Genomic DNA, 25,726 nt, shown 5'->3' with positions numbered 1-25,726 from the left:
CCAGCCTAAAGCTACAGGCCAGCTTAGAGCGACAGGCCAGCCTAGAGCGACAGGCCAGCCTAGAGTGACAGGCCAGCTTAGAGCCACAGGCAAAACTACATTGCCCTGCTATATTCTATAACTACAGGCCAGAATACACCCTTTGGCTTAAGGCCAGCCTACGTCATACAGCTGCACATACCAGCTGTATACCAGTGACATGCGGTGAGGTCAATGGCTGGGCAGCCACTTGATAGTATTAGAACCAGATTTACACACAAAGTTGCACAAAGACTTTTGGTCAGGTGACCATGAATTACATATTTCATATTAGCCTTCTTTAAAAAAATCACGCGTACAGGCAAATTACGTATTAGATTCATGTTTTATATGCAAATGTAGTTCCACTACTCATACTACTCATGCAACAGTGAAAAATGAGTTGGAAGTATTTCCTCAAGCTCAGCATTGGTCTTTCATGGTTTATCATGGGCTCCACAGCCCATGAAGAGGTCAGCGAGCCTGAATATATAATACACACATGGCATAAATTACCTGGAATATGGAAAGCGAGGACAAGTAATGACGGGGTCCACCAGCCCAACATTGTTGACCTACAGAAAGAGAGTGACAGGCAGGTGCCTATCGCCCCACTCCACTGCGAATCAGAGGGGAGGCTGAGCTCACCACTGAATCATTTCTTCTGTATTAGCATTGGAGCTCTGCACATTTCTCAAATTTGACTATTAAAAATGATTGCATTTTTTATTTATTTTTTATTTTTTATTGTTTCATGCATTAGCATGCCCAGCCCACAAGGGCTTACAAGACACCATCATAAAACATGCTTAACATAAAACATAGATGCTTAACAATACTAACATTAACGATATTAACCATCCTGACGTTTCATCCAGGCTTTAGTAACAAAAGAGGCTAACTTATAAACATTAAAGGTAAACAAACATTCCATCCTGACATCATTACTCCAAAATATTTCAGGGTTTTGAGCAAACAGTTCATTTACAAAAGGTACTCTTAGTTCATCACAGAAGGGACAGTATAAATGAAAATGAGATTCATTATCCACTTCTTGTAAATCACAAAGTTCACAAAGTCTCTGTTCCTCTGGGATATTTTTAAATCTGCCGACCTCAAGTGCCAGGGGAAGGATTCCCATTCTTAATTGGGCAATCTAGGATCTCTGATTTATTGGTAAATTTGTTTTAACATATAATTCTGTTTCATAATTATGCTTGATTTGGATGTATGTCCGTAATTTCGGTTTTAACATTATATCATTCAACCATTTTTCATTGTACCCGACAAGTAACTTTTTTCTCATTTTGTTTATGCTGCATGATCAATTATTTCTATAGATATACTGAAATTCGGCTTCTTCAAAGACAGCCTGAATCTCTGCGGCCCATGGAGAGTTCTGGACTTTACTCCAAAGGAAAACTTTCTTATTGATCCTGTCATCGGACATATTAACACAACGATTCCACAGTCTAATCATATCAACCTTTCTCCTTATTGTAGCAGGAATCCAACCCAAAAGAGCCAAAGAGGGAACATATATATGAATACCCAGAAAACAACGTATTGCTCTGTTTTGTACTGCATCTGAGATCTTTCTTTCTTTAAATCCCCATACCCCAGCAGCATAATTCACAATTGGAGAAACACATGCATCATACAATTGAGAGTAAGTAGAATAACCAAGGTCTTTACCTATTTTTAACTTGTTAACAACGGAACCAAAGCTCTACCAGCTGAATCAGCCAGGAGTTTAATTCCATTTTCATAATTCATAAATTCATCGAATGGAAATCCTAAATATTTATTAACAGATGTATCTTCTAATGGCATATCAGAAAAAGTTAAGATTTTCTCACTTCTTGGAACACCTTTTTTTCTGAAATGAATCATACAAAGATACATTTGTTACAAAGATCATAGATAAATATTGAATATTTATTATTATTTTTACTTTTCTTGTAAGCCTTTTTCATTGGAGTTTGACCGGTGAGGCTCTCTGTCATTAACACAGGTCTCTGCTATGAATAGCAGAGACTATGTTTGGCTCCTCCTGCTTATTGAGCCATGAGAATTCCTCCTCTATCTGGTGGTGTTCATATCAGCAAGCACCCTGTTGGGTATTCACATAGTCTGGGTCATCTGTCAAAAAGAAGAGGAACAATTAATTTAGTGTAAAACAAAAGCTATGACACTTAAAGGATAACTTCAGGACGGTCACCCGGGTCTTTAGTTTCTCAGAATTTTTGGTCTTAGGGACTTATGCAAACAATATTGTTAGATATATTGTGTCCAGTATTGAGGGGGAACGCTGCTACCGTAATGAACAAAGCGTGCTGCAATGTAATCCTTTTGGGGCCAAAGCGCCCTGTCAATGGCTTTCCTTCTGCACGGACAGGCTCAGATTACATTAGGGAAAGAAACAGGTTTTTTTTGATATTTTTGCTACATCTGGTCGGTTTTTTAGTGTCAATCAGAATCAAGTATTGCTCAAGGAGAAGTATTGGAAAAGGAGGAGTATCGGTTTACGTTTTAGATTACAGTTTGCAACATACAGTGTAGTTCCTCCCGAGTTATGGCCTAATCTTTTTTTACTAATGGTGTACCATTCTTGCAAAGAATTTATACTGCAGTTCTTTGTTAACTACTGCGTACCTATATTTTATGTACGATCTATCTTATGAGCAATAATTACAGACTTTTGGGAGGAATTAAGAGAGAATTAATTTAATTATATTAGTAAGTTATTAATAGTTATTAATATACACTTGGTAGGCTACCCATTCTATTTTTTAGGGTAGCTTTAGTATGACCATAAAACCAAGAAATATCGGGACGTTTTACAGAAGATTGAGGGAGGACTTTTGCATCATGCAATTTTGTTTCAGAAACAAAGAAACAAAAAGGCGAAGTACTTTCTTTGTTCCATGGCTCGAATCGTGTTCGACCAGCACTACAGCTGTTTGAGATTCAAGCTTATCTTTTCTTCAGCTCTTTGCATGGCCTCTTTACATCCCAAACATAAAAACATCGGTAACTATACTATAGTATTGCCTATAATCACCTCACTGCCTGATTATATTATAGACTGCATACACTTCTTTGGCCCCAATTTTAATGATTCAATGATAAGAGACGTTAAAACCTCACAAAGACATACCAAGCTATAACCATTGATATAAAGTTATGTGTAAAATAAGGCCAGCTTAAAGCTACAGGCCAACCTAGAGCGACAGGCCAGCCTACAGCGTAGAGCTACAGGCCAACCTAGAGTGTAAAATAAGATTAAAGCAGCTGCAGCTGTAAGATTTGGTTGGATGGCCCCCGAACTCCGAGTTCCAATTCTCACTCAAGGTCACCCTGTTCAACAACTCGTGAAATTTCAGAGTGAATCAAGTGAAAGGGAAAAAAGTTAGGTTTCTCTGTAGGGATAATGTTGTCAGACATGAATAGTATTATTGTGTGGCAAACAATACGCATTTTTAGTGGACATATTGTACATTGACAAGCCGATATTGCCTAAAGAATTACATTGCAGTCCGTTTCGCGAATTATGACTGCAGCCTTATCACTCCATATTGGAACAATTTCAAAGATGTTTGTTTCTGCATTCCCCCCTTGGTGGGAAAATAGAGTCAAGGTCGAAAAATCCCGAACTTATCCTTTTAGTTAGAAACAAATTACAACATTTACCTGTTAAATCCTCAACGTTTTTTAAGAATTCAGAGTTTTCATAATCCTCATCTGTTGAAGTGAAACAGCAGTTTAAAAAAACAACTCTGTCATTTTAATTTAAACAAAAGATTGCAAAAAATTTTTTTGCAACATTGAGGTAATACATTGTGATCATATCAAAATGTTACGTTGGAACCACATACCATCGTTGATCGATGAAGCAGTCAAAATATTTTCATAGTCACATAAATTGGAAGCTAAAAGAAAGGAATGTGGAATGCATACATTTGAGGTTATAATATTATATATTATTATAATATTATGATATCACAAAAGTAAAAGAGTGTTCCGTGTTCTTGTAAATGGGTATCCTATGAGGTTGATCAGAAGTAAGTGGAAGTCCACTGACTTGCTTTCATAAAATGTAGGGCTTCAATGTACAACCCAGTCTCACGGAAATACATGACATTGTCACGTATTTAAATTTTTTTGTATCAAAAAGCAATAATTTCAAACTCATTCTAAAAAGAAAAGATGAAGCAGCTACCTTTTTACCGTTGCGGTTTGCCTGCAGAGCAGCGCACCTGCATTACATATATCCGTGAATTGTCAGAAATGTGTGCTTTTTGGCACGGAAAGTTTTAAATTACGTGCCCCAGATCATGAATGAATAGGTTAAAGTATTTCCGTGAGACTGGGTTGCAATGTTTTACCTGCCACAAGCCTCAGAAATTCTACTGACAAAAAATACCTGTGCTTACAGCTCTAACTTGTACTTTACCCCACACATCAAGGCAACTGCTCTCATGCATGTGCGAAGTAAGCATTTCACACCCTAACCACAATATGCTTATTTATTTAGTTTTTGAGTAATTGCATAAAATAAATGTAAAAGTTTATTATGATTGTGTAGTGATCAACGTTACTGCAATTCTCAACATCTTACGAAGAAAAATAATAAACAACATGCTCACCAGATGCTGCTTGTTTCATTTCCTCAATGTTTCCATACACTGCAATTGGAAGTGGGGAGCTGTATAAAAGACCATACAAATATGATTAAAACCACAGATGAAGCATATGGAGGTAATTCAGTGTGACGTAGAGACCATTCAGGTATAGGGGGAACACACTTACACATATGTAGCGTCAAAGCCCTCTTGGTCTGCAAAACAATGTAGTTAACATCAGAGTTTACCTTGAACTATTCTGTAAAGTTCCATGATCAGTTGATATAGTCATTAAAGAATATAACATATAACTATTAATACATGGGTCAAACTAGTACCAACTTACCACCAATGACAAATGTGTAATCTTCATTTGCAGCTGCAATAGAAAATACCCTTTGTCATACATTTCTTAAAATAAAACAAAATACACCAAATAAATACGCAAAATACGCCAAATCATCACATTTGAAAAAAACATCAACATTATTACATTGTGAATATGAAAACGGTATCATCAAGTTTGGTGCATGGTAATAAAATATATATTTTACTTTTATGAAAGAATTGAATAAGGAAAGTTTACAACTGGAGATCTTACATTGAGAGATATGGGAATGTCTCACTTCAGTTTCCCTGAAAATTACATATGTTTGAGTGAGATTAAATACATAAAGTTTTACAAAACCATTTTTGTAGGTTAATGGAGCTGAGCTCATGTTGCATACATACTCTTGGTTCTGTGTTTTCATTTGATTGGGCCGCGTTACTGGAAGATGATAGACGATGAGTTAATTAATATAATCACAAAATGTTACCCAACATGATTATAACATACAACATATAATTTGTCCCACAGAATTTCTTCCCTCAACACATACTTTTTTATCAAGTAGAACTATATCGCCCGATAAATGTACATTTGAATTAATATTGTAATTAAGTGTATTTATATAATGTATACAATAATGTTATTAAGTAAAACCAGGGAGCGTACCTGTCTTTGAGCGTGTGACAGCAAATCGGCTGCCTTCACGTTGGCTGTTGGCGAAACACTATTTTTAAATTGAATCTTTGAAAATGATCAAATGCCTATTTGAAATATCCTCTTGTTTTCCTACTATGTATATTTGTACTACTACTTTACATCAGAAAATGTGTATGTTTCAGTTTTTTAATATTTATAGAACATTGATTTCCTATACTATAAGACAAATTAGGAATCTTTTGAACACTTTGAATGCAACCAACAACACACTTGTTGGTTGTCACAAATATTACATTTGAAGTCTGCATTCCTTAAAATGTGAGCACTTTGTGATCAGAGCACAATTTGAAACAATCCAGATGCTGTTGAATGCATTTCAAACTACTTACATTCTATACATACACCTCAGGCTCGTAAATGTTTTAAAGTAAAACAGACACATTTTCTGGCGTAAAATAGTAGTACAAGTATACCTTGTCATACCTAATAGAAACAGCAACCATAATAAATGTTCATTCAATTAAAGAAGATTCAACAAAATGATTAATGATCAACCTCCAAGCTCCTGTTATAAATAAATACTCACAATATCTGAGGGTCATATATCGAGGAATCCTGTTGGATGATTTCTGCAAGAGAGAAGAGTCTGTTTTCTTATTTTTCAGTTTTACATACATTCTACCTTGATTTTGTATTGTTTTAAATAGATGCACAACAAATGTGAATGGTTATTGCCGTGTAGAACATCAAAATCACAAATCATCCCCATGGGGAAATTGATTATGAATTGAAAAATGTAATTTCCCATTTCCAAAAACATTGAAGAGTGTAAAGAACTTACTGGATTTCTTTTTGCACTTGAGACACAGAAGACATAGCATGCTGAGTGAGGCTGAAGACACAAGCATCAGCACGGCCCCCTCATTAATGCCAAGGATTGTCATGCCTCAAAACACAAAGAGTTTATCCAGTCATCATTACTCATTCACATCATATATTTGGTTGTGTAATACTACATGTTACATGTTTTGTTACACATTATTGGGTTTCTGTCCCTCTGTTCTACCCTCTGTCTACATGTTTGAACTTCTTTATTTCACAAAAAAAAAAAATCCTATTCATGACTGAACCGAAGAGCATTCTTTCCACTGTTCTTTTATCTCAGTGGTGAACTGATGTGTTAGACTACAATTCAATTAGGTAGAAAAAGGTATTTGTTTCATTGAAAATATTCAAAAAATGATCACTGAATTGATACTGGTGAACCTCAATAGGTGTCTTACAAAAAGCTGCAACATATTCTTGATAAAAGGATGAGAAGACATCATTTTCAAATGTTTTAACCTTTCAAGTAAACAAGCCGTATGTCATGATATATGTTGTCATACCTTGGTGTTATCTTCACAGAAGTCTCTTTGTAATGGAATAACCAACAAAAGGAAATGAACATGACCTTTTGAGCAAACGTTAATGTGCTTCCCCTTTCCGAAATATTGACACCACATCCGTCCTCTTGAGCACTCTGCAAGACCACCCCACAAACACACTCATGAGTAATGGCTCTGCTTTCTTTCTTTCTACTTTCACATCCTATTCACAATTGATCCAGGGCAGTAGAGGAGCTGTGTATGTATACTGTGCCATGTTTTCAAAAACACTTTACTACGCTTTAACATAACATCTGCAAATCTTTCATATCTTGTATCCTTTTCAGTTATATTATGAAGAATATATTCTCAGTGGAAAGAGAGTTGACCAATGTGATTGGGCTATCCTCTGCCCTAGAGACTCTGCCAGGGTTTGAACCTGGTGTGCTTCGACTTGAAAGCACAGTTAAAAACTGTGGTAGAGTGAGCGACCGAGTGCTAGAGCCCCCGACAAAGATAGCCGATGGTGATTGGTTCCCCTGGTTCACACATTTGCAGGATCAAGCTGTCAAAAAACGACCTTGTGGTGAATTAATGTTTCCTTTTGCAAAACAACACTCTTCTGCCATCTTACAGAATAGAACATAACACTGACCAACCCCTTTTTGAACAGCTCTGGTTCCGGAAGTAAATTTGCCATACATTTTCTCCATGGACGTTATACAAAGCCAATCGTTTATCAAGGTAGTCGTGACCAAAAAGTTTGATTCAGGCCAAAAAATTATTTTGAAAACGGAAGAAAAGGGACAAGACTGTGTGGATTATTTTTGTGAACGAGTGAAGGAACTACTCATCCCCTAATCCATTGCAAACCTTTGGGCAATGGTTCCAACCCAATAGTTTAGTGCATTTCTTGCATCTTATAACCTTTGTCATTATTATATTGTTTATATTGGATTTATGGATAGTGTAGTGGGTATAATGAATCGTGAATAAAGCGTGTTTTTTCTAAAAACTAGATGTTGCCTGTTTAACTTGTGGCTTCTACAGAAGAATACACCATAGATTCACAATATAACGGCGCGTGATATGTATACTTTGTATGGTTAAGACATTATGGCTTTTATTCAAAACCTCGGTGAAAAAAAATTAATGGAATTTTTACTTCCGGAACCACGTTGTTAGACTCTATAGAGGGCAGTTAAGGAAGTGTAGTCTTTGACAAGGAAGAGGCGAAAGGGGTACCTATTTGGATGCAATCTGCAGCCTCACCGCTAGTCGCTGCCAGATTCTAAACACTGAACCTTTTAACATTTTCCCCTTGTTTGATCTTCATAATTTCCTCATATATAATCATTTATGTAGTCATTTAAATCAATCCTGAATATATTAAATAAAACATAAAAGGATTTAAATTAAAGGTCACCCTGGCTTTGAACAAATTTCACTTCTTTTTGAGATTGTACAGTACCGTTTTTTTAAACATTGAGGTCAAATGACATAACACATTCCTAATTGCCTAAAAATGTAACTGCAAAAATAATCATAATCCTTAATAGGTTATATAACATGTAGTCGAGGCTGAATGGATAATGTTATGTCAAGTTGACTGTCTTGTTATGTCAAGCTTCATAATTAAAATTAATTAAACTAGTCGTTTTGTTTAGGCTATTGAACAACTGATTCAGAGTGTTAATGTCACAGATGTCCAGCATATAGTGTCATGACACTCCTTCAAGTCAAAGAAGGCTATAGACTGAAATAGAAGGCCTTAATGTTTGTTTTGTTGGGTTTGAAAAAAGCTAATTAAGTCACGATAACCAATATATTCAAGATACGTTTTCAAGAGTTATCTTATGACAGGATGTACAATTGCTTTGACAGGATGTAAAATTGCTTTGACAGGATGTTAAATTTCTCAAAATCATGGATCAAAGTTAACCCTTGTGATATTTATGAGTATTGTTTATTTGTCCTACTATAAATGATCAAGCGGAGCTTCGCATTATGTTGCTTTATTGCTGGGGAACATTCCGAACTCGCGACCAACACATCACATTCGGTTGGCGCTTATAGTAACGTAATGATGTAAGCAGTACGTGCAAGCTTATGTGAACATTAACACTGATTCAGTCTACTGGCGTGATCTGAAAATTACATCAGATCATTTTTTTCCTTTTTTTACTTGAACTCAAGGTTTTCTTTTACTTCCAATTCTGGTTACTTTGAATTATCAATAGCTAAACATCCACTTCGTCTGTAAACAACAATAAACACTGTGTAGTAAACAATTATATTGCTTCGGTGTAATAAATCAATTAAGTGCTTTCTCAAATGCCATTTCAATATGGAACATATTATAAACATTTTCAGAATCAGAACAGACAAACTTGTCTGCAGATAAAGTCTCTTTTTTTTCAGTCCATATTGCCTGTTTTTCTCAGGCTGTATCAAAGTCGCTGAGGTACTGTGGAGGCTGTCGGTGCCTAGCTGGGTACCTTTCCAACACTGGGAATGTGTCTGCGCTGACTTCTTCATCCTCTTCTTCTGCTGGTGATGTGTCACACAGGCCAGGGTTGAGCTTTTTGAAGAAGGAGGAGTTCCTTGTCACTCAATGTCCATTCCACTCAGCTGTGACCATAGAGCCCTTTTCGGTGGTCATTCTGTACGGTTCGGGATTGTAAGCTGTTGTAAGTTCAACAGTGTAGAGATGCTGATCCAGGGGATGTTCTACATGTTGGCGACACGAAGGGACTTTCCAAGTGTTCTCATAAACCTCTCTGCAGTGGCGTTTGCCTGGGGCCATAGTGGTGATCTTTCGATGGTGAAACCCCATGTAGGCCGCAAACCTGCCGAACTGCTTACCGAAGGGGGGGCCGTTGTCTGTCTTCGCGTTCCGGGGATGCCAAGCATCGAGAAGATCTTGTCCATGACAGGGATAACAGAGTTCGCAGAGGTTGAGTGCATGACTTCCACCACAGGGTATCGGGAGTACTCATCTACGTTGACTAGCAAGTGTTCACCTGTCGGCAGTGGGCCGTAGAAGTCTGCACAGACTCTTCAAAGGTCAAAATTAAAGGTCCCATGACATGCCACCAGCCGTGGGCTGATTAGCCGTTTTTTATCTTTAATAGGTTTTGTGACATATTCAAATGTTTCCTGTTAAGGTTCATCCTACAGATTATGAACAGATTTGTGCAACACTAAATAACACGAGTTGTCCTCTTTCTTTTGCTTTCTTAAACGCTCCACCAACCCTTCTACAATCCAACCTAGACCTGAGGGATCGTAGGTCAGAATGTCAAAGCAAACTCCTTACCAATGAGCCTAACAGGAGAGGTCAGACTCTGCCCCCAACACAAACTCCTTACCAATGAACCTTGAGATGTCAGACTCTGCCCAAAAGACAAACTCCTTACCAATGAGCCTAACCTTGAGATGTCAGACCCAATCATGATGCGAGATAAGCCATGCATTACAATCGTCTGCCCCAAAATATGTTTCTGTTGGAAAATATTTGAAACACCATAAGCAATGTATCAGGTTTGATCGAAAAACCTTGGGTCCAGTTCTGGATTTCTGGAGTTGGTTCCTCAAAATCGGGGTAGCTAAAATACAAAGATGTAGGGCGGAGCATTTAAAAGATAAATCATGAATGACACTCCTCTACCTTGAAACTAGTGTATTTGTGTTTGTGACAATGGATTCAGTATGTATGAGCTGCTAGAGATAGAGCCATTGACAGGGACAAAGAAGTCATTGTATTTTAATACATGTCTCGTGTGGCACAGCTCACAGTAACTATGGACTAGATCAACAGGGCTGGGAGAACTTCTATTCACTCCGGCTCCTTGTCCTCCCCATGAGTGATAACGTAACACAGGTTTGTGTAGTCCAGGTTGCCCGCAACATCCAGGGGGAAGTTGGTGAACATCTCATTTACCTGGATCAAAGAGACACAGTGAGGAACCATGGCAAGGTGTGTTTACAGGGATACCAAAAGTTAGGTGATGATTGGGTGCTATATGTGAGCTATTTTGAAAAAGTATTACCTCTTCCTCTGTAAACTTGTCCGCCTGAGACATTAGGCTGTATTTGATGCTGAAAATGACAAGGTTTAATAAAAAATGTAACGTTAATCTTTGAGTATATATAGACATTTGCTAAACATACCATCTGTACAGGTAACAAACAGGATTAGGTAGACCCATTAATATCATAGACTCATTAATATCATCAGAACATGGACACAATGTTTAAAGTGTGTCTTTAAAGTGTGTGTGTCTTTGTTTTTCTGCTGATCTAATGGTATAGTTTGATGGGTGTGATGTGGTTGTTTGTCTGCTGATCTGATATATAGTTTGATGGGTGTGATGTAGGTGTTTGTCTGCTGATCTGATAGTATAGTTTGATGAGTGTGATATAGGTGTTTGTAATGCGGTCCGTCTCACTCTTCTCCCCGGAGTACACCCGTCGCCTCTGGGTCGAACAACTTGAAGGCGTTCAGAATGGTTTCCTCAGGGTCAGTCCCTAAACGTTGGGCGGGGTCAGAGCAGCGCATTTATTGATGGAACCGCATTATACATGTGACATATTTTATAGCATGATATACCGGTAACTAAATGTCACTAACTCCATAAAAGTATCCATTTAACAAAGCATGATTTTTTTTTAGAATCTGGAAGGATGTATATATATATCCTTATACTTTGTAAGAATGCTTGATTCTGATTGGCAGGGAGGAGGGCATTAACCCGGCAGGTTGCCCGCTGACTTGTTGGTTGTACTTGCTGCTGACTGAGCAAAGCGTCATCAAAAATAGTAGATCAATACGCCGCTTGTATTTTTTTCTATCACAGAAATGTCATACATGAGGTCCATTGTAAAAATAAACCTTGCTTCTAAAAGTTTCTAAAATGTGTCGGAAATCTATCGGAGGGTCAGTCAATACATAGTTTCGCAAGTGAGATACAATGTAGCAACAACGTTATTAAACTAGTGATCAGATGCAGCCTTGTGTGGTTGCTATAGAAACTAATTAGCTACAGCGGAGCTAACGTTATTCACCGTTGTTCTAGACATTGCAGCGTTTTAAAAATGGACGAATTCATTGTCAATTATAATGTATTTGGAGTAGTGAAGACATTTGAGAACTGTTTATTGCCCTGTATCTTGGTGATTATCCCTTACTTATATACATTTATTGCAAACAATATTTGGAATAAGGAATGTATGTTTGATCGATCGTAATTAAAGACTACTTTTTGAGGGAGATGAACTCAAACAGAGTATACATTTAATAAGCATGCAATACGAAAAAGATACAGCATAATTATTAAAGTATTTGAATTGTTTTATTAGGTTGGCAAGCAAGAAGTAGAATAAACAGGATAATCACCTCAAGGCAGGGCAATAAACAGTTTGATATGCCCGGCTCGTGGAAGGTTACCACCCTCGATTTCTGGCGGTAAGCCATCCACGAGCCGGGCATATCAAACAGTTTATTTCCCTGCCTTGAGTTGATTATCCTTTACTTATTACACGGGTCTTCTCAATGCCGTGGAACGCTTCGTTCACTTGCATGGGCCCTTCAGAACTTCCGGCAGTGAATTATATTTGATAATTCACCGTTGCTAGGTATAATTGACCGCTGTCAAGGAAACAAAGGATTCTTTGCCTCTAATGACATCTTTGGTAACACTCCGCAAGTAGTCCGGTATTGTCAACCCCAGCGTACTCGGTTGATAAGCGACGTCAACGTTTTTGGCGCGACTATTTCTCTGCTGATCAACACTACGAATGCTGGTAAGAAATAAAAGACACACTGTGTGAAGTTATTTTTTCGTTTTGTTAAGTAGCCGTTTAATAAGCGGAATAATGTATAGAACGTTGCCGGTCATTATCGAAAATAAGCCCCGACAGGGCGAAGCAAGACACCTCCGCTGCGAGTCAGTGATCTGTTCGCCCTGTCGGGGCTTATTTTCCCAATAATGACCGCCGTTCTATAATTGATCACTATATTTCTATATCATTTTTGCATACGTTGTAAACCCATCTATATTTACTATTAAACCGGGGGATAGCACTGACCTTTGAGCTTTTCTCCAAACATAGCCAGGAAGATTGTGAAGTTGATAGGGCCGGGGGCCTCCTTCATCATCTCGTCCAGCTCCTCATTACCCACATTGAGGCGGCCTGCGCCAAAACACAGAACACAAAACACCCATAGAGAGGCTGATGTTTGCTGGCATAAACCTTATATTTCTCAAATTTCTCAAAAAGAAAATTGAAGCAGGGGCAACTTTGACAGTGTTTGAGCGACAGTGTTTTCATGGATCCGGTAGACTGGTTTGTTTCAGTTTGTTGAATTTTCTTTTACCAGTGACGTTCTTTTAACAAATAACATGTTTCTTGGTGTCAAAAGTTGTATATTTAAATTAGACAAACCCTACCAGGAACATTTCATTGGGATTCAGATCAAAAGTAAACCTTTTCATATTTAGCTCACTTGACCCCTATACAACTGGTACAATACAATCTGTTTCTACGGTCAGACGTGACCAACAGATAGAAGGAGGGAAGGGAGGGCTTGGAGTGCCTCTAAATAGGACTCATCTTACGCACCAAAAGGAGAACAAGAGAGATATTTCTTCAAGGGTACACAGACACTAAATGTGCCCAATTGTTCCTCTGGGGGTACAATGTACAATGTTATATCTCATGTATATATCAACGTCACCTTAACGTCATCAATCCAAAAGAGATCCCTAGGGTAATAAGGTGTCCTTGACCAGAAGGCACCTAGAGTCAGTCCCCGCCGCCCTCTGCTCTCCATTGAACCCACTAGGGATGGGTTCAATGCAGAGCTCATGTCTCCTTATGCAATGAACATATTGTAATGAGGATGACTCCTCTCCTTCTTCTAATAATGTCGCAAAACTTGCCTGAGAGATGTGACTTGATGTGGAGCCTCTGAATGGTGACACAGGTTCCGTGAGGTCGGACGGTGTGCCCGTGTGTGTTTGCTGTGTGTGTCTGCAGTGTGTGTCTGCTATTTGTGTCTGCTGTGTGTGTCTTCTATGTGCGTAGACCCACCTAAGGCGGCGTACGTGTCCCTTAAGTCTCCCTTGTCGATGACACCGTCTCTGTTCTGATCCATGATCGTGAAAGCCTGAAGGAAATACATACATGCAAATGAGCCCTTATATACTGTACAGTAATACAGTTGTTATACAGTCATTTAATTTAACATAGTGTTTATGTAACACTATAACATTTTAAAAACAACCACAACCAAACAACCACCAGCACCAAACAACAAATCCTCAAATGTGGATCCACCTCCTTGAACTCTTGGATCTGGGACTGTTCAAACATGCTGAACACGTTGGAGCCAGCCTCCGCAGTCTTCTTCTTTGCCTTCTTTGGCGCCTAATAGGATAAAGACAGTTGTTCAGTTAAGTAGAGTGCTCTGACCTAATGGCAACACATCAGTGGGTGTCAAAACTTGAAGAGACTTAGAGGACTCAAAATAGAAAAGATAACACAATACGAGGCTGCAGAATAAGATAAAACGTCACTGGCGAAATAAAACCGTTTCTTACCATTGTGAAGAGCTTCTCAGTAGGTCTCTGCGCACACACACACACACACACACGCCCACACAAATGATTGTGGACAATCAAATCTGACTCATGTCTGTTTTATAGCCGGACAGTTGGCTCATCTCTCCACCTGCACTAAGTTTAGACAATAGGGGTGGACCATTGTTTACAACATTCCAGCCATATAGAGACTTAGCACTTGTCCGGTAGAGGCCACGACCGCCCCCCCCCCCCCCCCCCCCCACAATAGGCTCAGAGCAGCAGCCTATTGTTACTGCTAGAGTTGGCACAGGGGCCGCGGCAGGTGCCATCCATGGCCTTCTTTGTGGTGTGTCTTTGATGCCTTTGTCTATCAGTGAGCCACGAGGTGACCCTGCTCTCAGGCCAACCATGACCAATTTTCCCCCGGGGTGGTTCCAACTCAACGCTGTCTGCGGGTCAATCCTTTACGGGGAACAGATCCTGCTCTAAGCCCCAGCAGGAGAACAACCCCGGGATCAGGGCTTTACCAATGACCACCGTATTGAGACCCATTTATTGTCTGGCAAGTGGTCCTTTTGAGAGACGTGGTGGGGGTGTGGCAGTAGGCTGGGGTTATTGGTGAGAACTATTTCAAGTCAAAGCTCTAAAAGACAAGCTCAGACAAACAAGGTATTACTAAGCAGCTCTAGGTGATTACAATGAGATCATATGGCCATATTTAGATAAACATTTAGGCGTGCATTGTTTTTTAACCACCATTAATTTATGTTCAGGCCTATGACTAAAACTGTTCTGATGATATTGATGTTTCCTTGATACCATGTATACGGAATATGGATTTTGGGATGTACTTGTCCATGGCCGAGTTGAAAACACTGGTGAAATAGAGCCAGGCCTCCTCTACACTCATGTGGTGGAGTACATCAGTCCAGTTTGTTTCCTGTATACAGCTATTTAGTCCGTTGTAGTATCGCTTAGTGGTGACTCGCGCCTAGTCGTGCTTGATACTGAAGGTTTTCCACCATGTCCTCTTCATTGGTGATCACAAGGTCCAGTTTGTTGGCGTTTTGTCCTTGACTGTGTCGGGTAGGCTGGTTCATGTGCTGGTGTTCAGATAGGTGTCTCTCATGGTGTCAAGAAAAAGTTGACTTATGTGGCACTTATATGTCCAGTTGATGCTGGGCATATGGAAGTCCCCTGCTATCAAGAGATGTGTAGACTTCATCTTGACTATGGACTTTATTATCTTGCCTATCTTCCTGTCATTGGCGTTGGGAGACGATGGGCTCCAATAAATACAGCCTACAATTAGGGTGTCGACTGTCGATACCTCTAAGTCTTAGTTTCAGCCATATCTGCTCCTTAAACTGGACTGGAATCAGAGACAAATTTGCTTTATGTTGATTTTACCAACATTGCTATACCTCTCACTGAGCCATCTCCTTCTATGTTATGTTATGTCGGTTTAAGTGTGAAGGGGACAGTGGTGGCACTGGAAAATAGAAAATACTATTTAACTGCATTGAATTTGCCTGCTAATTCAATCTCCAATTCAATCCATGTTTAACGGGTAACCCAGCCTGTCCTACAGTTTGGTCAGTCAGTAGTAGTTTTCTGTAGCCTGTTTTCACCATACCAATCTGCAAATGTGAATTTGACCGGAAGCTCTGAGTTTATTTTTGATTTCTAAGGGGTGTTATTAACATGCACAGACCAATATGTCCAGGATGCAATTGGACAGACCTAAGATATTCAGAGCCATGAAAGGTGTGACACAACAGCAACAGCCATCTCTGCTGGATTATGGAAATGCCTTAACGGCGCTCCGACTGGAAGCTGCTCTGTGAATTCATCGTATCAAACTCGCTCCATGTCAAGATAGGGCTGTGATTGGCCGGCCTGTCCAACCTTCATTTCCACAGTTAGACAACCTTGGGCAGGGTTAGTGTCCGTGTCTGATTACATGGTGTCATTTTCAAGGGGGGGGAGGATTCATATGTGTGTATGTTTTTTGTGTGGGTGTGTTTATGTGTGGATGTATGTGTCACACTGTTGGCAGAAAAAAAGTCATCTGGGATATTAAAGTAATGCAAGGTTGTCGTGCGACACACATGGACACACACAAACTCTCAGCTCCAATAAGTCTTACAGTGAGCTTTGTCAATCTTTTTTTTACAATAATCTACTGTCTACTCTACAGTGTGTGCCAGCAAGAAGAAATTAAAGATGGATTAAAGTTAAAACCCTTGAGAACCTAAGCATTATTAAGAGCACTGTTAACCCGTGTTTGTGTGTGTGTGTGTGTGTGTGTGTGTGTGTGTGTGTGTGTGTGTGTGTGTGTGTGTGTGTGTGTGTGTGTGTGTGTGTGTGTGTGTGTGTGTGTGTGTGTGTGTGTGTTGGGGGTGTTACTAATATGGGCCTATCAATGTTGAAAACATTACATTTTTACCCTTGTGTGACTTGTGTGAAGACCACTAGATGGCGCTGCAGTCTCAGTGTACAGAGATCCAGTCACGGTGGGACTCTATGTGACGCTTATAATGAGACATTAAACGTTTAATTAAATGATTAACCTTTCTGGCGATTTTGTAAGACACAAACAACCACACTATTTATACACAAAACGCGCAATATTCTCAAGGGCCAGAACCGCCGATGTCTTTATAAATGCTATCCCTAATTAAAATCTAAGAGGCCTATGTCAGATTTAACTTGCAGGCATCTTTAGAAGGCCTATCATCACAAACCTCTGGAGAGGGCTTCTTCGATTACACACGATAAGCAGCGCGGTGCTGGCGGACGGGAAGTCCTCCTAATTGGGTTCCCCGGAAGACCCAGTCTGCTAAGACACACCCACACACCCACAAACACACACACACACACACACACACACACACACACGCACACACGCACACACACACACACACACGCACGCACGCACGCACGCACGCACACACGAACAAACACCACACACATCTAAGGTATATTGGAATTTCAAATCATTTAATTTATTTATTGATTATGAAAAAAAATGCATAATCAACTTTTACTGTCCGATTTAGTCTAATCAATCAATTGCTCATGAATGAATTGTCCTTAATTAATCTCTGATGGGCTAAATTAACTTCTTGATTGAGCACCTATTTAAAAGATGTTCTAATGCTGTATTTTGATCGTGACAATGGATTCAGTATGTTGAAGCTACTGTAGATAGAGGCATAGGCAAGGACAAGTTCAGATATCTTGCTGTGTCCAGGTATCTGAAAACTACCAGTAATGTGATATTTTCCTCTTATCCGTTCTAGGCTGCAGCCTATAGCAGGTTTAATAGGCTCTCGGAGGGGAACACTATAGACCCTGTTTGGTCTTTGGTAACTCCAGTGGTGCTTTTAGGGGAGTTAAGATGGAGTTACAGACATGTTGGCATGAGTAAAGGTGTAGGTCATTCCAAATTCTCTAAAGGGGTAGGTCATTCCACCTTCTTTAAAGGGGTAGGTCATTCCAAATTCTCTAAATGGGTAGGTCATCCCACCTTCTTTTAAGAGGTAGGTCAACCCACCTTCTTTAAAGAGGTAGGAAATCCCACCTTCTTTAAAGGGGTAGGTCATTCCACCTTCTTTAAAGGGGTAGGTCATCCCACCTTCTTTAAAGGGGTAGGTCATTCCAAATTCTCTAAAGGGGTAGGTCATTCCACCTTCTTTAAAGGGGTAGGTCATTCCGACTTCTCTAAAGGGGTAGGTCATCCCACCTTCTTTAAAGGGCTAGGTCATTCCAACTTCTCAAAAGGGGTAGGTCATCTCACCTTCTCTCCCAGGTTAATGTTTGGCTGATGTTATTTAGATGTGACTCTCAGAAGGGTATAATCTTCCTGACCCATGCTCCTGTTGTGTTTCCAGAAAAGGCCTGATTATCGTCACAACAAAAACATATCAGGTCTATTTCAAGTCGCTTATTTTATAGTTTGGACTATTTTCTTGCACGGCAGCCTACTAACTGTCTAGGTTAGGCCCATATACAGTTTAGCCTGGTCGACTTTGGTAAGCTTGGCACGGACGGAATCGAACATAATGCAAGTATGCTCATCCCATTTATCTCCGAGCATGGTGTTGCACTCAATAGGTCATTTTCACATGGATGTTAAGTTTATTGATCTCTGCACACACTCCAGATTGGATCTCAATGTAGCCTTAATAAAAATCCATGTCCGCGTTTCTTTTACATTTAGGGTATTTAGAAGACGTTTTTATTCAAAGCAACTTACAATAAGTACATTTGTCATAAGAAGTGAAACAATATATCGCTGTCAGTACAATAAAGATGTTCATAGAACTAAGTGCAAGTAACAATCGCTAGGCTAACCCATTCCCTTTGTACAGCACTGCTAGCAGCTACTGCAGATTAAGTATTATGAATAAGTGCAATGTAGATTAAGTGCGTACAATAAGTGTGTACATTAAGTTTCAACTGAATGGAGCCTCCATGTGCGGCTTAATGATGAATGTATGTTTTCTGTGGATTTGCATGGTGTGATGACCGCTGTGACCTTCAGAGGCGCTGTTTCAGGGTATGATGCCACGCTGTGTCCTCCAGGCGCTGTTTCGCGGTGTGATACCCCACTGTGACCACCGGGACGCTGTTTCCCCAAGTTCAAGCTTAAAGTCAAGTGCGTTTCACAGACGCCCTGTATTGCTGTATTGTCCTGGCCCTTATATTTTACTTTATGCGCGAATAACACAAATCCACACATTTAAAGCGTTTGCATATTTTTTTTCAGGCCTGTAAAATCCAAACTACAAGGGGAATGTCATAAATATAATGGGAGGTACATAAACTGGCCTTTACCTTTACGTTTACAACAGGGATGTGATAGGATATTTTCCAATAGTCATGGTTAAACTCCAGGGTTATGCCGAAGCTAATGGATACCATTAGTCTATTCAACGGTTGTCTTACACGGACAACATTAAAGAGATATAGTCTATGGTACACCAAAACAGTTCACACATGGAAAACCCATTACGAGGCGAGAATAGCCCAGTCAATGATTATTAAAATAGTTCATCAAGAATAGGTGACCCTAAGGTTAGGCTGACACTCTGACATATACATTTCCAGATCATAGAAACAATAAGTTTGCCTACTATGTTTATTATGAAAAGGCTAAATATGTGATAGGAGTAGGCTAATAACACATTATTTGAAGGGTCCACTATTAAGCATCATTTACCGGAGCGTTTTATTATCTAGAGATAAGCCTGATATGTGTATGTATAATAATCAAAGAATCTGAAAAACGTTTTTAGTAAACCTACCTGGTATAGCCTACCAACTAGTATGTTACATTTCAACGTGTGCAGTCCATCCCGACTTTTCACTAATAGAAAGACTGGCTTGAACCCAGTTCAATATTTTATAACTGGCTCCCGTTCAATATCACAGGTCGACGTTCAATAACTCCAATCCGCGCCCGTATTCAATAAGCGCTCATCGTGTTCAACCGCTCCGCTCCGTGTTTTGCGTCCTCCGCTCCCCCTCCTTCCCGCTGGATCCCAGCCCCTCGCGCTCTATCTCTATCACTCCACTCCGTCTCAATATGTCTCAAGATGGCGGCCAATGCGGGATCGATGTTTCAATATTGGAAGCGCTTTGATTTACAGCGGTTGCAGGTCAGACCCTTTTCCTTGAAGTTCCTACAGTGTTTTGGAGCCGACATGCGTGAAAGCCGCTGTCGTGTTCCGACTTCGCTCCTCTTGTGTTCTTTTTAGCCCGTCGCGGAGCTCCGCTCTCCCATTGATTAAAGCGCCACTCTCGCTGATCGGAAATTGATCCTCTTTGTTCAATTCCCATCGATCGGACATCATGGCCGCGGGGAAGCGGTCACCATGGCAATCGGTGCACCCTAGCCAGGATAGACATGGCAAAGAGTGCGACAGGGTGAACTCTTAACTTTGCGCCCTGAGTGTTTATACAGTGTTGATTTGTTTGTTGGGAATGTTTGTCAAAGTGCACTAGTGAGCTGGTTAGTTAACTAGTGAGCTTGTCTCGAGCTGGCGCGCGGTGCGGCGCCGGAGAGCGGCTCTCGCCTTCAGGTTTAATTAACTTAATATCTTAATTGTCTTTTATGTGTTTTGCTTTTTGTAAATTAAACTGTGTGGCATATCAACTATTTATTGCCGTCTATGGAGGCTGAATGTTCATCAATGCTCTGAGTCTTACAACTCATGTGGGCTAATTAATGTGGAGGAAAAACTGTTCAAATGAGCATGCAGGTATTTGGTTATTTTTTTTTAAAATCGCTAGAGATGAAGTCCAGCTGTGTGGTGGGTGTTGGGGGAGCCTGGTTAACTGGGATTCAGTGGGCAGCGGACATGGCCATCGCATTGGTTCCCTACAAGTTGCAATGTACAACACGTCTGGTTTAGTGGAGTAATGATCACGTTTAGACTGAAAGGTAAGTTTAGAGCTCTCGTCGTTCGCCTTGCAGTGGATGGTGATATTGTTTACAAAGCCTGTCTTATCGGCAGGATTTAAACTTTCCTTTACCGTTACCGTTACCTGCAGATCGGGTTATTTCGTTGCCATCCTCTCCTTTTTTTCTTTTTTCTTTTTTGACAGCGTTAAGGAAATTGGCCGCAAGAGTACTCTATTTATAAATAAAATGTTTTCAATCAATTTAACCTTTATTAAATCGTAATTAGACCGAAGTCAAATCATTGATTTGGAGCGGAGCATGTCTCTGGATCGATCTTGGTTATGAGTGCTTCTGAGCTGTGAGCTGAAGAAGTGAACAGGCCCTCATTTATATTTTGTTTGGTCTTACGTAAGCTAAGATTATTTGCCTACTTTCACCTTGAAAAAGTCCTATACACCTTAGTAACAGCACTGTATTTTCGTGTCTATAATCGTATGCAAATAGAATATATTCCATGTATTTAAAGCCCCTTCTTTGGTCAAAGCATTTAACAAGAACGATTTTATATTAAACCAAAAGGCTTCAACTACAAACCTTCAAATGTATTGTTGATGCCTTTGGCCTGATGGGCCTTAAGAATGTATCCCAAAATGACACCATTGCAATGGTATTTAAAACATCAAAAATATCCAGCGTCCTTTAACGAGCCTGCAGTAATTGACTGCTGTCAAATCTTAGTAGGCAGGCTTATTTTTATTTTTTTCTTGGGTGATTTTTCAAATAGATGATAACACAGAGGGTGGTAGTCCTGTTTTAATGGCATTTCAGCTCTGCGGAATGGGCGCAGGTGCCTTACTCAGCAGATGGCCCACTCTGTTTACTCTGTCTTGTGCCTGTAAAAGGTTCCCCTGGAGGATGTAATGGCCTACATTTCTTAACTTGTACAAGACTTTATCAAGCCCCCTGTGGTGAAGGTAAAAAAAGTGTGCAAATTGGGATTTTGCAGAACAACTTAGGCTAGCTGCATGCCATTGCATTATCAACTATTATATGATATTCAAGATCAATTATAATACACTATTATTGCTGTACTATTATTTTATTAGTATTCAATATTATACTCTTACCCAATATCCTCCTTTTTACACCACGGACGCCATGCAGGCTTACCTCACAGTCACCATTGCTACAGTGGACCCAAAACCCTGGGCCACTCATACATGGCTTCACATAAAGTATGCATTTAGTCTGGGCCTGAGCGCTGCATTAATCATGGAGACAGCCATCAGATGATATTACACAGAGAGATGCACAGTGATGGCATGGCTGGTATCTGAAGCTTATCTTCTTCGTTTAGGAGTTGTCGAGGTAGCAGTCTTTTCTGTGTGACTCTTTCGTCAACGCTTATAACCGTTCATGACAGTTAGGTCGATGGTCACTTGAATAGGCTTCACACAACTGCAAATACGACAGACATGCATGGCTACTCTTCTGACTTTGATAATGCGGAGCCCTATTTGTAAATGTGTGCATCATATAAATGTGCTTGAGGGTCGACAAAAAACCTCCTGCAAGACCTTCCAAATATGATGGGATTCCTCCTTAAAATATTCCTCAAAGGTTTGGCCTGTTTCTGTTATGTGTGTCACGAAAGTAAATGCAGTTGAGACTTCAATACTGCAAGTGTCATTCAGTGTTATTTAGAGTGGCACGCTTTATATCAGCGCACTTTTATATTCTCAGTCTGGATGAAATGATGCAATGTTCAGAACTAAACCCGAGTAGTAATCATCCACCACTCATACCATTGATGATTCACCAGCTGTCTAAATAAACAGACCCTGGATTAAACAGCACACACATGTTGTTGTAAAATATTGTATGGATCATTTCCTCTGCTGGTTGCAAAAATATCTAAGTCGACATCGTCAGAACGTTAAATTATTCACGTCCAACATATACGTAGACGTTCCCTGTAGCCCAAGAATTCCAGAAATCATCACAAATGTAATCAAAAGTTGATTTGAGATTTGGAAAATCAGCAGTGTTTAATTAAAGAAAGACTTCATTTCCCACCGGCTCCATTGCCTCTAGTCGCAAAGAGCTACTTGGACTCTTGGGACCCGACAGCACTGTTTGAGAACAAACCTCCCCACTTTCCAACCCCCCATCTCCCATTAGCACTTTAGTTTGCCTATGCTCCTTGTGTTTCCCTTGTGGCCTTTAACTGTTTTAAAACTCATGCCACCTGGGTTGATTTAGCATCGTTGGAGGGCCTCCAGACTGCAGGTGAGATGCTGTTCTTCCACGGCGTGTGTGTGTATGTGTGTGTGTGTGTGTGTGTGTGTGTGTGTGTGTGTGTGTGTGTGTGTGTGTGTGTGTGTGTGTGTGTGTGTGTGTGTGTGTGTGGGTGTGTGGTGTGTCTGTATCACTGTTAGTGTGCACATGGGGGGTCCTACACAGACATGGGTAGCGTGTTAAAGGGTAGATACAGCAGAAGGAAGTGTTATCGTTTCCAGCCGTTTCTTCCAGACTTGAGATGCCACCTACTGCTCTATATATTTTGTGTTTTTTTGTTGACAGCTGTCAACAGTATAATAGTTACAAACTAGAGGAACAGTTTATACTTTTTTGTTGCTCATAGTTTGAGCAAAAAACAGATTTTGCAGTATGTTACATATTCACATCACTAGAGCTACTCCAGTACACTTTTGAGACGGATAGTTATGACACTATGACAATATACAAAGCTTATATCTTTATATGATATAATCCAATCATTCCAGACAAATTGAGACACAATTTTGTGACTTAGCACTGCGACATTCCTATCTTATGGTGGTAGTCTGGACTGCGAACAAGCAAGCCAGCCTTCACTCTCTCACCCTGTTTAGTACCCAAGCACACACACACACACGCACGCACGCACGCACGCACGCACGCACGCACACGCACGCACGCACGCACACACACACACACACACTTACACACACTCACACACTTCTTAACAAGCTTGTTAAACAAGGCTCCAAACAAGACAAGCGTTTGCAAGTCCTCATCAAAATGCAGTCAGCCTGCTTTGTCCTCTCCTCTTTCCATCACCCTGGGACTTGGAGACTTTTGGAAAGCTTGATATTTTGTCTAACACATCATTTTGGACCAGGCGATTATCTGATCTCGGTACAGTCCAACATGTTCACCCTTACTTGACATAAAACATGTTGACACTTACTTGACATAAAACCCTCTGACCACTTTTAAAACAAGACTGAATACTTTTATGTTTGCTTTAGCTTTCTGCTAAATCTTAAATACATTGCACTTTCTAAAATGCTTTTTTTTTTACTTTGCCTTATTTTCAATCAATTTTTTATTTTATTAATACTATGAATATTTTTTACTTTGCGTATGTTTTCTTTTACTTATCTATTATTTTATTTTATTGTATGACAATGTTTCTATATGAAGCACTGAGCCTCATTTATGAAAAGTGCTATATATATAAAGTTGCATTGCCTTGCCTTGAAGTAACTAGTCTCAGAGCGGGCAAAGGCTATGTAACATCAGCTCCGGGTATGTCAACCGTTTGGATTGTTGTGTGGCATTTATTTTGTCTAAATGGTAGCATCTGAACCGGGTTCACACCAATAGACCTATGTACACGTACGTTCAATACTGCATTAGCAGAAGCATATTCCCTGGGCTGAGAAGCAGCCTCTCTGATTAGCAGGAGTTTAGACGTTTCAATAGTAACCTCTTTCTTCAGTCTGGTGGGTGGACCCTAGGGCCTCCTTCAACTTTGAAGTGTGTGTTGGGGCATGTTTGTGTGTGTGTGTGTGTGTGTGTGTGTGTGTGTGTGTGTGTGTGTGTGTGTGTGTGTGTGTGTGTGTGTGTGTGTGTGTGTGTGTGTGTGTGTGTGTGTGTGTGTGTGTGCATGTGTGTTTGTGGGGGCGGGTGTGTGTGTCTGTGTGTGCACTGAGGAAAGGACAGGGCATACATGACATCAGATAATCCAGCCTTCCACCCTCCCGTTTCCTGCACTCCTTTTCCCTCTCTCACTCTCCCCCATCGCTGCTGTGGCCCCCATTTCTTGGCCTCACTGTAGTTTAACAAGGGACCTGACGCCAAATAAATAATTAGCAAGGAATGCGCTGTCTGTTCTCTTTTTTTATGAGGGGGAGGGGTCGTGGTGATGGTCGTGGCAGGGGCCATCACGCTGGGTTCAAGACATTGAGAGAGAGAGATTCTTAACATTTAGAGTAGACCATATCTAATGTAACACCTCAATCTAGGCGTTTCCAACGTTGTACGGATCGTTCACCATGTTTGGCCCCTGGACACCCAAAATGATCTTGATCAAGACCCACAGTAGTTCTCAAACCTCCCAAGCCACATCTCCTAACGATGGTGTGGGAAACGCTACAGCACAACAGTACTGCCTCCATGTATTTGTCTTTTTTGGAATTGAACCAACAATTATTGGCTCATTTAAGCTTGACTTTGACATTAACAACAACCATGGTAACTTATTTCACAGTATTTTGGCAGCGCCCTCTTGGATGACATCACATGCAGTGATTGACTGAGGCAGTTGTCGGCCCAGGGCAATCTAACAAAATGTTACTCTCCGGGTAAGAACCCTTCTGAAAACATGGGAACGCTTTTCTCAGGGTTAAGGTCCTTTAAGACGCATGGAGAATAAACGGGTTAAGAAAATACAGACAAAATTT

The 25,726-nt window shown here is 40.2% G+C and overlaps 3 protein-coding genes across 4 annotated transcripts in view; 1 reads left to right on the top strand and 2 right to left on the bottom strand.

The window, feature by feature from the left end:
• Positions 1-730: 730 nt before the first annotated feature.
• On the bottom strand, positions 731-7,220 carry si:dkey-183i3.6 (LAT2 domain-containing protein). 2 transcript variants are annotated; one of them, XM_030361900.1, is made up of 12 exons: positions 7,020-7,220; positions 6,473-6,577; positions 6,218-6,277; positions 5,641-5,684; positions 5,376-5,412; positions 5,245-5,279; positions 4,990-5,022; positions 4,831-4,858; positions 4,668-4,726; positions 3,897-3,950; positions 3,712-3,762; positions 731-2,160 (listed from the first exon to the last, which is right to left on the bottom strand). In XM_030361900.1, exons 2-12 carry the CDS (start codon positions 6,505-6,507, stop codon positions 2,120-2,122), a joined length of 477 nt encoding a protein of 158 aa, XP_030217760.1. In that variant the 5' UTR covers positions 6,508-6,577; positions 7,020-7,220; the 3' UTR covers positions 731-2,119. The 2 variants fall into 2 exon arrangements, with proteins under 2 accessions (XP_030217760.1, XP_030217759.1); XM_030361899.1 differs by having other exon boundaries at positions 6,218-6,260; positions 7,020-7,184.
• Positions 7,221-10,740: 3,520 nt separating this feature from the next.
• Positions 10,741-14,714, bottom strand: myl10 (myosin, light chain 10, regulatory). The gene is made up of 7 exons (XM_030360980.1): positions 14,603-14,714; positions 14,340-14,429; positions 14,094-14,169; positions 13,089-13,193; positions 11,450-11,528; positions 11,051-11,099; positions 10,741-10,941 (listed from the first exon to the last, which is right to left on the bottom strand). The coding sequence occupies exons 1-7, from the start codon at positions 14,603-14,605 to the stop codon at positions 10,837-10,839; spliced, it is 507 nt and encodes a 168-aa protein (XP_030216840.1). The 5' UTR covers positions 14,606-14,714; the 3' UTR covers positions 10,741-10,836.
• A 5,228-nt stretch (positions 14,715-19,942) lies between these two features.
• Positions 19,943-25,726, top strand: part of cux1a (cut-like homeobox 1a) — a 103,754-nt gene continuing 97,970 nt past the window's right edge. Inside the window, exon 1 of the mRNA XM_030361041.1 lies at positions 19,943-20,250. Within this exon, the coding sequence (XP_030216901.1) occupies positions 20,188-20,250 (63 nt within the window). The 5' untranslated portion in view covers positions 19,943-20,187. The remainder of the gene's footprint in view (positions 20,251-25,726) is intronic.

The sequence above is a fragment of the Gadus morhua genome, chromosome 7, assembly GCF_902167405.1.
Source record: "Gadus morhua chromosome 7, gadMor3.0, whole genome shotgun sequence".
Classification (NCBI taxonomy): Eukaryota; Metazoa; Chordata; class Actinopteri; order Gadiformes; family Gadidae; genus Gadus; species Gadus morhua.
This window is presented reverse-complemented; position numbering and strand designations above follow the sequence as displayed.

Coding starts and splice junctions, on each gene's coding strand:
- si:dkey-183i3.6 (XM_030361899.1), bottom strand. CDS start 6,575: ATGACAATCCTTGGCATTAATGAGGGGGCCGTGCTGATGCTTGTGTCT. Junction 3,951..4,667: donor AATGAAACAAGCAGCATCTG/GTGAGCATGTTG, acceptor CCTTTCTTTTAG/CTTCCAATTTATGTGACTAT. Junction 3,763..3,896: donor TGCTTCATCGATCAACGATG/GTATGTGGTTCC, acceptor TCACTTCAACAG/ATGAGGATTATGAAAACTCT.
- myl10 (XM_030360980.1), bottom strand. Junction 13,194..14,093: donor GGACACGTACGCCGCCTTAG/GTGGGTCTACGC, acceptor GTTTTGGCGCAG/GCCGCCTCAATGTGGGTAAT. Junction 11,100..11,449: donor GGTGTACTCCGGGGAGAAGA/GTGAGACGGACC, acceptor TGTCATTTTCAG/CATCAAATACAGCCTAATGT.